The 12,014-nt window shown below is 35.9% G+C and overlaps 2 protein-coding genes and 1 long non-coding RNA gene across 3 annotated transcripts; 2 read left to right on the top strand and 1 right to left on the bottom strand.

The window, feature by feature from the left end:
- LOC107626514 (50S ribosomal protein L28, chloroplastic) lies at nucleotides 2,004-4,654 on the top strand. Its single transcript, XM_016329417.2, has 3 exons — nucleotides 2,004-2,607; nucleotides 2,718-2,831; nucleotides 4,191-4,654. The coding sequence occupies exons 1-3, from the start codon at nucleotides 2,514-2,516 to the stop codon at nucleotides 4,421-4,423; spliced, it is 441 nt and encodes a 146-aa protein (XP_016184903.1). The 5' UTR covers nucleotides 2,004-2,513; the 3' UTR covers nucleotides 4,424-4,654.
- LOC110269135 lies at nucleotides 4,505-7,906 on the bottom strand. The gene is made up of 2 exons (XR_002358251.1): nucleotides 7,226-7,906; nucleotides 4,505-7,145 (listed from the first exon to the last, which is right to left on the bottom strand). It is a non-coding gene; the product is annotated as an uncharacterized LOC110269135 (long non-coding RNA).
- Nucleotides 10,188-11,228, top strand: LOC107626513 (early light-induced protein, chloroplastic). Its single transcript, XM_016329416.2, has 3 exons — nucleotides 10,188-10,426; nucleotides 10,573-10,620; nucleotides 10,752-11,228. Exons 1-3 carry the CDS (start codon nucleotides 10,283-10,285, stop codon nucleotides 11,100-11,102), a joined length of 543 nt encoding a protein of 180 aa, XP_016184902.1. The 5' UTR covers nucleotides 10,188-10,282; the 3' UTR covers nucleotides 11,103-11,228.

Here is a 12,014-nt window from a genome sequence, read left to right as displayed (position 1 = left end):
CTTTTAAAAATATTTTTATTTATTTATTTTGTGGAAAAAAGTATATTCAAAGACATCAAATTTCAAGTTAATATTTAGCAACTATGAAAATAACATGGTCCGTATATAAATATTATCTATTTATAAAATGCTCTAAGATTTGTAAGTTTTATTTTACTGTTGTAAGAATTTTTATAAGGTGAGAATCACTAAATTATATTGTATATGAAGTTTGAGGATGTGATCGCTAATTTAAGAGGATTGACTTAAAATTCTCAATTTTTTGTTATGTTGGGAGTCTAGCTTAATGTTTGTAGTTATACCTAGATCAGTATTGATGACATCTTTATCTTTTATAATTTATTTAAATTGTGATAACAATGGTACTTATGATACGAGAGATAATTGTTTTTTTGGTAAGCTTGTATTGCGATGACAACTTCTCTTAGTATGTCACCAACCTCTGTAGAGGGTGGAGAACTAAATCCTATAGAAGAGGCACCGTGAGAAGATAAAGAATCTGCCATGATAGGTGAAAATAGTGGCGAGGATTTCAATTTGACAGAATAGTCCCTCAAATTTCAAAACGCAATAATATTCATCGCACTCTTTGACTTTATATTTGGAGGCCGTGACACAACAAGAATTTTTGAACATCAAATTTATATTTGGAGGTAGAGATTCGCTTTATAATTCAGCTCCAATCAAGTTTTAAGTTGGCAATCCTCCAAAATAAAGAGGAAGTTGTGTTTACTGTAAATAGTTATGGTATCTGTAGTAGAGTTGAGTATAAAGTCTTGGAATCGCATCACATCAAGTATCATAGAAAGTGTAACAAATTTGAAAAAAATTGTAATCGGTTGATTCAGATCCCTCTTTAACAAAGAAAGGATATTTAAGATGTTAAAGGAATAATGGACTTTATACACGTTTGAAACCGAGATCTCTAGATAGCTTGATAACTAATTTGGGTTGGTCGGGTGGTCAGCTCACTTGTCCGCTTAAGTAAGTGTCGGAGGTTCGAATCTCGCCTTGTGCATGCAGCAACTCATTGACTAGCGGCAGACCCTTAAATGGAGTTCAGATTCGCGACGGATTAATCCTTGACCGGTCGGGTTGAGGGATACCGTAAAAAAAAAAAAAAGCCAGCTTGATTACCATGTGATTGTTCTTTTATCTTTCCAATGATAAAAATTGATGTGATTGTGTCAATTAAAGTCTTGCAAAATATAATAGAGACAAGTTATGGTTTCAGATCAAATTACAAGAAAATTTGATTGGTAAAATAGAAGTTAGTTGCATAAATTTATGGAGATTAAGAAGATTCCTACATTGAGTTGTTAAGATAGATTCTAAGCGTGCAGGTAACTATATCAAGTAATATTGTGGGCTTGGACTAAATGTTGGAGGTCCAAAAAGGACTAGGAGAAGAATGTAACAAATATTGTTGAGGACCCGAAGAACATATACTGACCAAGTATGCTAATCGAATCAGATCAAATCTGACTTAAAAAATGTAAAAATTATACACTTTTTAATTTGAATATGGAAGAAAAGGTGGTGTTGGACTCAGATGTGGGGAATACAGGTGCTTTACAGCCATATGGTGTCAGTGAATAGTGAATAGAACTCGGACCATGCGAGTTCTTCCTTTCATAAAGAAATTGATAACAACAAACAACTCGGAGAGTCCGTTTTCTAGCTTTCGAAATTCATATTTGCCTAACAACAAGTCGGACCATGCGATTTATTAAGTAAAATTTTAAAATCAAACAACTCGCATGGTCCGATTTGTGTACTTTGAATTTTTTAAATTTTTTTAACACAAATCGGACCCTCCGATTTGTCCGATTTGTGTACTCCCATAATTTTAAAAAACACCAAAAGTTACTATGTTAAAATATATCACTCATTTTGTTTCCATATCAAAATTTTTTAACCAAAATTATATCCGATCATATAGATAAGTGTGATCTGATAAGTGCGGTGCATATAGAATAGAATTGTAGACTAGCCACTATAAACAATTGAGAGAAATAGAATAAGGCAGCACCAGCAGATCCACATGGAGAACCAGAGACAAGTCGCAGGCCAGTTTGCATTTGAAATTGAAGCAGCAGAGATTTCCACCCTCGAGATTATTCACTCTGTCTCGGATTTGAGGGGCAGCTCCACGACACAAGGCGACGAGCCCAGGAGAACCGTTCCGAACAACGTGGAAGGGGAAGCACAGACCAATCATCACTGAACGTCCATGGTCTCAATCGCAGTAACACAGCAACCGCAGGAGCTGCTGACGGTGGCTTCAGATACCATGCATTGGAGGTCACCATGGCTCTTCATCCGTTTCATCTTTCGTTAGTTGCAGGGATCCAGCTTGTGTTGTGGAACCGGGGCGGTTTTCCAAACCGGGTTCCTTTAGTGGCTTTAGGCCCAGACCAAAGGAAAAAAAACCAGGTGGATGAGGTTAGTATAGCAAGTATATAGGAGCGAAAGTGAGTTGTGTGAAGGAGAGCGAGAGATAAGAAAGAAGAATGGCAATGGCAGGTTGTGCACTAGTATCCACCTTCCCCCTCAAATTGAAGCCTCCCAAAACGAAAACCTCTTCTTCCAATCTCCTTCACCCAGGCAAGTGCAACTCCATTTCCTTGTTTATTTATATTCAATTAACATAATTTGAACTCCAAAGTCCAAACTACTAATTGTTTATGCTTCCTGCACATTTTTTTTTCTTACAGAGCTTGCCTTCGTCACTTCCCACCTCAGCGGCATCAAAATTTCGTACCACCCTTCCCCCACGCCCCTTCTTGCGCCCATCTCTCCAAAGTTCTTACCTTTCCAGCCTCTTGCTCGTAACTCCTCTACCCTTTTCCCTCAATTTCTATTTTTTACCTTTCATTGTTTGCTATCTGCCATGCACCATCTTCACTCCAAGTAGGGAAGACAAATTTAGAATTCAATAAATCGAAGATTGTCCTGTTTTGGGCCAAAAGGATTAGTGTTATCGTTCAATTCATCATAATAAAACCAATGTTATCTCTGACTAACTTCATAATAGATACTTGAGAGGTGATACATCAATTACAAGTTTCATATTCCAACCTTTTTAACATCGTAGGTTGCGTTTCAATAGTGAAACCCTTAAACCCAATCGTGATCAGTTGAAGGACTCTGACTTGTGAAATCACCTTCTTGGTCACATGATTGGACGAGGACACATTAACACATTTATTCACCCAGGATGTATCTTATCCATTTTGATGGCTCCTGATACTGGAAATATTGATGGATGGACAACTGGATCTGGAATAAAGATTAAGATGGTGGATACCCATGTGCTGTCATGATTTTAGCCAAGCATTTGAGTTCTTCAACCTGTTCATACTACAAAGTCTCCTAGTATCTCTGCTTGATTCATCCATTATGAGTTTGCTCTCTGCCAAAAGAACAGCCTTGTTTAAGCAGCTAACAAAACAAAAATCAATCATTTACATGGCCAAAAGTAACTAAGGGAGGTTGACCAAATAGCAAATTACTCCCTAATTACTATATTTTATGTTTAGCTATAAGTGGATGATTACAAAAATGTTGTGTCCTGCACCAGGCTGTTAAAGGTAGCTGATTTGAATAGCTACAACAACAATTGAGTTATTATAAAGAATACACAACCCATAAGCCGATGACTTCAACGTGATCATGTGATATTGTTTGAGTCATATGTATATTGAAGGAAGACCACCGCATTTTGTTTAGTTGAAGCTTGTGTTAATTGTTTGATACTTTGATCAGATCATTAGAAATTGGAAATAGGAAAAAGTAATCCTGAAGCTACCAACTGTGATTTTGAAGCTTCTTCGTATATTATCTTGTGGCTGGGCAATTACTATATATTACAATTTCACTTTTCTTGGACTGAAGAAACTAACACTAATATTTACTCGAGCTTCAGCCTGATCTTTAGGCGACATATGCTCTAGTTCTACCGTCTTTATTTTTTTTAAGAGGGTGACATGCATGGCTAACAATATGCTAATATGGATGTTACTCATTGATGACAAGTTAGATTATCATTAGTGGCGGAGGAACCTAATTGGAATCTGTTATGTTTTGTTGACACTTGATAGTGATCGATTATTCTATTATCTTATTTTTTATTTGATTTAATTATTATTATTGTTATTATTATTTATTTTTTTTATCTGTTTTTTCAGGGAGAGTTTGTCCTTTCACTGGAAAGAAAGCAAACAAGGCCAACAAAGTATCTTTCTCAAACCACAAGACGAAGAAACTGCAGTTTGTAAACCTGCAGTACAAGAGGATTTGGTGGGAAGCTGGGAAGCGCTATGTAAAGCTTCGGTTATCAACCAAGGCATTGAAAACCATAGAGAAGAATGGACTCGATGCAGTTGCAAAGAAAGCTGGAATTGACCTCCGGAAGAAATAAGATCACCTGATTATGGGGATGTAGTTGTATGCAAGAACAAATTCAAGTTGGTTGATATTATTTGTTGATTTTGTTTTTAATGTTACTTTTAAGGACTATGGATGATTCTAGCAGTGATTGAAAGAAGATATTGTGAGAAGCACAAACGGAAAATCTTGAGAGTTGAGAATTGATATGCACTTTGTAATGCCTGCATATTTTTAATTTAAGCTACACAAATCAGCCTTCTTACCGATTAGATATGTGTTTTATGCTCGTCTACTTTACTATTATGAATGTGTGTTTTGCCAATTGGAAATTGTAAAATTTGTGATTGTTTTGGCTAGGAAAATAAAAACATGAGAATGAGTAAATTTAAGTACTTTTATAACAAAATATATAAAAAAAAAAATCTCGAGCCCCTCTTTGTGCATGATGACTATAATAATGTATCCATAACGTGGCTTGCATTGAAGAGTCACCTTTATTTTTAGCATATCAATTATCAAGCAAACTGATACTAACATCAGCGATTAGTTTCGTGGAACTTGATTCTTCATAGAAAATGATTAGAGAAACAGAGGTACCTAAGAAATTAATTAATAAAGCATACAAGTGGTGATCAAGTTTGCTGCTAGGGGAAATTTGTACCACTTTTCTACTTGGCCCAGTTTCTTGCTGGTAAGCGTGCTAATGCTCCACGTGAGGCACTCCAAATTCTGACATTGTACTCACCCTAGAATTCAGTTTCTTATTCAACTCCAATTCAACATGAAATTTCTCTCTACTCTCTTCTGTGTTTCCAAGATATGGCTTCTGCTGCATTTATTGAACCTCTTCCGGTAGTGGAGTATGCTGCCCAGCTGCTAGGAAAAGATTTACTGTCAAGGCAATTGTCTGATGCTGTTCGCATTAAGGTACTCTATAAACACAGTTTGTTCAAACTATTTTCTTTAATGTTAATGATGTACAATTTAGGGAGCTACTATAAGATGGTTAACAAGAGAACAAGTGTAGTTATTTTTTCCTTCTGGTACTGTCCTACAATAATTTCAAAAAAAGAAAATCCTCTTTTCAACAGTTCTCTTTATAAGGACGTTATATCTTTATAGGCTTCATGTTGATGAGAACTCGACTATGAAATCAGTTGTTGAATATTTTTCAGAGATGTATGGTTTCACTATTAAATACAGTCACCTTCATTGTCTACAAGTTGGAAACCAAAAGAAGGCAAACTATTTACCTATGGAGGTAGGAAAGTTTATGGATATTGAAGTAACCAATCTTCTTGCTGATAGTTAGATTCATTATTATTACCTGCTTCTCATTCCCCAGGCTTGCAAAATTGTTGAGAAGCAACATTATACAAAAAGGTTGAACGAAAAGCAAATCACTGCTCTTCTTAAAGTTACTTGCCAAAGACCTCGCGATCTGGAAAATGACATTTTGCGGGTATCTCTAAAATTAGCTAACTCAAATACACACTCATTATTGAATCCTGGCAATAAAAACTGGATGACTTAGCTTATTAGGAAATAGGAATGTAGGGCTTTTAAGGTATGATTTTCCATGATTCTCTTAAGCAATACTAGCAAGTAGCAAGTTTGTGTTTCTATCATCTACTCATAGACTGTTAAGGCCTAACATTAAGGCCTAATACTTACAATGAAAATGAAAAAGAATGCATATATCATGATTCTAATGATACCACCCGATTGAGGAATAAATTTTGAGAGAACAAGGGACACCCAACCTAAGATATAGCCTAGTTAACACGGTTAAGTGGTTGCATCTTGTAGAATATCTTGTGTATAATATGGAATTTTGCAGAGTCAGCATCTCAAGGAGTGAACATCCAAATGACCAAATGTTAGCTTCTATGTGACAACACGAGTCAGTGCTGTGCCGTCACAAAATACAAAATTGTTTTTTATGTTGCATCAACATTCATACAACTATGCACATTTCAAACCAAAAAGCAAAAATATATGCCTTGAGTGCAGCTGGGACAGAGCACAAATAACGTCTTTATATAAAGCCAAATCCAATATTTTACCCGCTTCTGATAGCTTCTTGAGATAGTTCTGTTAGGGGGATTTAAAAAAAAAAAATAGTTAAAAAAGTGCAAAAATTTAGTTAAACAACAGACAATATGTCAGTATTAATAGCAATTGCTATAAGAAATCTTACTTTTAAGGACCCTCCATCCACATTCATAAAAAAACACTACGCTTGACATCCTCATCCGCAGAGAGTTTCCAATGGGCAAGAATTTGGTGTCCATCAATTTCTACTATGCAAGGGTGGTCCAGAGTACCTAGAACTCTTGCTTCTCCCAAAAAGTTATGTTACCAAATTTTTTATCCTGTAGGCTGAACTATCCTGAACTTCCAAAGTACGCACCTTCAGTATCATGCAAAAACATGTATATGAAACTACACTAACACAATTTAAATAACTAGTGGGAAAAGAACACCTATATCTGAAACAGGAAATAAATGAGTTAGCGACTGAATAAGCAAATAATCCACCTCCCAAAACCACCCACTAATCAACTAGAGTGATTAAAAAAAAATCACACTCTTGGCACAAGATTCAACCTCCAGCAGGACTTCGGTAACATACCTTCACCTAACTAAAGTAGTTGAATTTGACACAAGCAGAGAAAGATGGAAAGGAACAACCAAGATCAAGATTTCCTCCAGTTGAAAGAGGAATTTTGATTCGACAAAGAGGTATACACCTGAAACAAGTAGATTAGGAAGAATGACATAATAAGCAAAGACATCATTTTAAACTAAATATGCCTTTGATGATACAGACCTGCAAAAGCACTCAGGATCATTCTATTCTCTTATATCATGTGGTCTACAACTACAAGCATCAGCAAGCATCCTGATGCATATATCACCCCCTCTTAATGAGGATGATATTCCATGCACGTGCTAAAAAATCCATGTAATCTCTTAAAATCTCATAAGATATAGGGGCCTCAATGTGATCGCATAAATACTTCAAAACAATAGAATTGTATCAGATCATATGATAGGTAATGGAAGAGTTCCAGCAGAAAGGTTTACGTACAAAAATTTGGAATAAACACAACAATGATACCTTGAAAAGCAGGTTTTATGTCTGCACCACCGAACTGCTCAGCTCTAATTGGAACTATGAGATGTTGGAGAGAGTAATATTCTCTATGGTATCAACAACTTATCTAGCAGATACACTTATATCAGTGCTGCTCCCAGTTGAGCACATACATAAGGCTTCTTGTACTTTGAAGCAGACACAGACTTCCGTGTCCTTTCTACAATAGCACTTCTATTGCTGTTCCAAAATGATCTGACATGAAAAGTGCAAGCAGCGAAGCAATCCTCGAGTTGTCAATAACAGCTTGATTTTCAAGAATGTTCAAGTTATTTAAGGGCTTCAGATGTAAGATCGCTGTACTAGCGAGAGTATAATACATAATAGCATCCGACTCCTCATCCCTGTAAGAAAGCTGAAAGAGAAAAACAATTCAATCACTGTAAACAACCACTAACACACAACTACCATCAGTAGTTCAGTACTTCCACAACTAATATTATTACTACCAATAGTAATAATAACAACAAGCCTGCCTAACAAGATGACTTCACACGTGAGAAGACACCCATTTCTCTCATAGTTTTCAAGGTGCTATAATGGCAGATCATGTCCTGCATCATAAAAGCCATCTGGTAGACGGTATTCAATGCTACAAAAGGAGACCTTACTGTACTTGCAAGACAATAACAAGCTGTTATCCATTGGTTTTCTTGACTTGCACGATTTAGGATTATCAGGATCATGATCTGAATTCCTCTTTGAATTAGAAGCATACATTGAAACTTCTAAAGATGATGCTTCATACAATTCATTCGGTCCCTTCGCCAAATAGAACGAGCATGCATCTTTTGCATCTTCATTCTCAGAAAATTGTCGTCTAAACTGACTCTCAGTGCATAATTCAGCATTTTCATAATCTTTAAATTGTCATTTTCTGCATCTTCATAGGATATTCTTTTCCCATCGTCATTCAGACTTTAATTGTCTGATATAGTTTCTCTATAACTTTCAGAAGCAGGATGTTCCAGATCTTCCAGTCACAAGTTCTGAGAATCTTTTGCCTTAGGGACAGTATCACCCGCATCTTTCCACTCCTGCAACTATCCGGGCAAGGCTTTCTGCCATAAACAATGCTGGCACTTCCAGCGTTTGCCTGATTTCTGAGATGCAATACATCTAATGGGCGAAGAAGGGCTATTAAATAAGCTTGATGATGCATTATAAGTGTCTGCAGCACATTACATATCAAACAATAAATTTAGATCCATGTGCGGGAGGAACTTCTATATTCATCATTGCTTCCACCTATATCATTTCTTTTCATGTTACAAGACATCCATGAAGGAGTTTGAGAAATGATGTGCAGTTTGTTGTGCTAAACAAAAAGTATGCACACCGACGTGTTAGATGAAAATAAAAGATTTTCTTTTTCAAATGAATCTCGTTGAAGAATGAGTGACAACTTACAGCACAACAACAACATAAACCTTTCCCTAACAGATAGCACTGGCTACATGAATTAAATGGCACCATAGTGCCCTCTCTTAAACTATATGTCCATAGCCAAGATATTAAAATCTAAATCATCTTTTGTCTAATTTTTTCGTCTGAGTTTCGTCTACCTCTAAATACTACCCTAATCTACCAGTCTGGCAGTTTCCTCTGAAGATCAAATCACCTTATTAATTGAAATTCTACATAACATTGCATTTTGTTTCACAAAAAAGATGCAATTACTAAATCTATACATTGGACTTTACAAATCATAGTTAGGTACCTACAAATTTAAGTTTTGAAGTCTATGCATGGAGACAAGTTTGAGAGAATTCAGTGAAGTCAACCTCTTATATGAAAGGTCCAAATTCTACTGCTTGGACAAAGAAGTCAAAGCTGAAGGTAGTTCCCCTGTCGTGAATTTGCTTGCTAATGCAGATAACAGTGACATAGAGGAACCTTAAAACAAATAAACAAACTAAAGAGGAGCAATAAAGTAAAATGTTAAAGAGTAACAGAAAGTCAGAAACACAAGCCTTACAGAGAATTGTGGTCAATCTATGAAGGCCAGCAGAAGAAAATGAAGGAACCTTTGAAAGCTCAAGACACTGTAAGCGATCAATGGCTGAAATATTCTTTGTTCAGTTGTTGGCTTGTTGCTACTAATTATGCTTGAGTCCCTCACTGCCTTTTTTTCTTTAATTATTATGAAAATAATATTTATAAGTCTTGTGAATATTCTTAGAGCACAAATTTAATATGTTCCAGCATCATTCAATAATTATGATAATTGCTAATTGAGTAATACTAAAATAGTTATCTAGAATCTGTAGAAGAATATAATAGTATATTTTGAAGCCTTGCAGGGTTCCAACTTTCAAGAGTGCCACAGTTGACAGTTTCAATCCCAAGTTCATCGAGGCCACGTTCTGGTCCATATGTAAGCCACATGCACGCACATCTCTGGCTATTCTCATGTATGCCTGGACAAGTTAACTCACGCGACCCAAGTTACCTTTGGAGCCTAAGCCCTAAAGTATGCTTCAAGCGGAAAAAAAAAAATACCCACGCTTCATTATTGCTTCTGCCTACAATTCAAAGTTAAGTCTCTTTGCAGGAAAAATTCTCTTCAAGCCTTCCTTAGGTATTCTTTGTGGTTAGCTTAGGTGCCAAGAATAGCAATCATATAAGTACCTCTATCTATTGTATTAATTGCCATTGTAACCAGATACTCATAATAATAGTACATTCATCAGGAACAGTTCCAGCACACATTACTAACAAAATTCATCAATGGCTGCTGCTTCATCATATGCTATGCAGTCTTCTATTCTGGCCTGTCCTGTGACCAACATTTCTAACAGGTGCAGGGTGAACCAGTTTGGCATTCCAAGCCCGAGGAGGAAAGCTAGCCTCGTAGTTCGGTCCATGGCCGAGGTATTAGTTCACAAATTTTACTATTAATTAGTATTATATCACATGATGTGATCTTGTAGTTGTTGTGTTTTGTGTATTTCATCAAAGGGTTTAAGAGAAAACATATGCATTTGGTGACCATATATATCATTGGTCTTTGATCGCAGGAAGAGCAGGCACCAAATCCAGTTACACCACCAGCACCTTCACAAAGGGTGAGTAGAGAATTATATTTAAATATCAAGTTGTGAGCATACAAACAAACATCATTAACACAAGAATATGTTTGCAAATTTTTAATTTGATTATCAATCTGACACCCCGTTAACACGAGTAATAACTGCAGGTGAGCAGCAAGTTGATAGATATTCTGGCTTTCAGTGGGGCAGCACCAGAGAGGATCAATGGAAGACTTGCCATGATAGGATTTGTGGTAGCATTAGCAATGGAGGTGACCAAAGGGGAGGGTGTGTTTGTACAGATATCCAATGGCGGGATCACATGGTTCCTGGGGACAAGTGTGATCTTGTCACTTGCTTCTCTGGTTCCACTCTTGAGAGGGGTTAGTGTGGAGTCTAAATCAAAAGCGTTCATGTCCTCTGATGCAGAGCTATGGAATGGTAGATTTGCCATGTTAGGCTTGGTTGCTCTTGCTTTTACTGAATACATCAAAGGAAGCACAAGCACCCTTGTTTGATTATTTGATTAATTATGGATGTATGTATTTATAGGGTTCAATTCATAGAATATGAAAAACTCAAATGCTAATGTATCTAAGTTTAGTGGATAATAAATGATCATATTAGACGAATGAATTTGTCCACGTTGGAACCCAACAATATCGCCACAATTCATTTAAAAACTATCAACCACGGGAATGAACCTTGCTTTAGAACAACACATTGTGAACTGAACTGCTGTGAGCAGAGTGACTCTTGTTCATATGTGAAACGCAATTGATGAGTAAACATACATCTCATCTGCCAACAAAGCTAATATACAACATATTTCTTGCATCCATCCTGCATGCGACTATCAAAAAAAAAATCTAACACCTGCAAGTTAAGCATCAAATAGACCATTCCACTCTTTGGAAACAAGATGTATTATTAATATTATACTAAGATGAGGTCCTAGAATATACTAAAAACCCTCCGCTCCTTTGAAAATTTGTATTATATTGTAACATGATTCGACTGAAATGGATCAAAACAAACATACAGTGTAGATGCTTTAATTTCAAGCAGCTCATTGAAGAATTAAAGTTGGATATATGTTGATGTGGTGTTCTATTAGTATATTTTTTATGTTTGAAGGTTTTTTGTGCTCCCTCACCTAGAAGATCGCATGGGAACGGGATGCAAATGCTCCAGTTTCTCTTATCCCCTGTTTTTTGTTTTCAGCTTATGCTTCTTTATCTTTTTCATTTTGGTTTTTGTTTTTGAACTTTTTAATCTTTTTTTTTTCAGATTTGAATTTTTTTTTTTGTAACAATTTGGTAAAATTACGAAATGAATCTTTCTAAAAATGATTATGATTTGTAAAATAAATGTTATCATAGTTTAGTATTTAATTTTTAAAATGATAATTAAAAATATAATTAACGTTA

The sequence above is a fragment of the Arachis ipaensis genome, chromosome B02, assembly GCF_000816755.2.
Source record: "Arachis ipaensis cultivar K30076 chromosome B02, Araip1.1, whole genome shotgun sequence".
Classification (NCBI taxonomy): domain Eukaryota; kingdom Viridiplantae; phylum Streptophyta; class Magnoliopsida; order Fabales; family Fabaceae; genus Arachis; species Arachis ipaensis.
Note: the sequence above shows the minus strand (reverse complement) of the source record. Positions and strands in the feature narration are given on the sequence as shown.

What these genes read in the sequence shown, in the direction of transcription:
- LOC107626514 (XM_016329417.2), top strand. Translation starts at nt 2,514, where the DNA reads ATGGCAATGGCAGGTTGTGCACTAGTATCCACCTTCCCCCTCAAATTG. An exon ending in TTCCAATCTCCTTCACCCAG is followed by an intron (nt 2,608 to 2,717) that starts GCAAGTGCAACT and finishes TTTTTCTTACAG; the next exon opens with AGCTTGCCTTCGTCACTTCC. An exon ending in ACCTTTCCAGCCTCTTGCTC is followed by an intron (nt 2,832 to 4,190) that starts GTAACTCCTCTA and finishes CTGTTTTTTCAG; the next exon opens with GGAGAGTTTGTCCTTTCACT.
- LOC107626513 (XM_016329416.2), top strand. Translation starts at nt 10,283, where the DNA reads ATGGCTGCTGCTTCATCATATGCTATGCAGTCTTCTATTCTGGCCTGT. An exon ending in TAGTTCGGTCCATGGCCGAG is followed by an intron (nt 10,427 to 10,572) that starts GTATTAGTTCAC and finishes CTTTGATCGCAG; the next exon opens with GAAGAGCAGGCACCAAATCC. An exon ending in CACCAGCACCTTCACAAAGG is followed by an intron (nt 10,621 to 10,751) that starts GTGAGTAGAGAA and finishes TAATAACTGCAG; the next exon opens with GTGAGCAGCAAGTTGATAGA.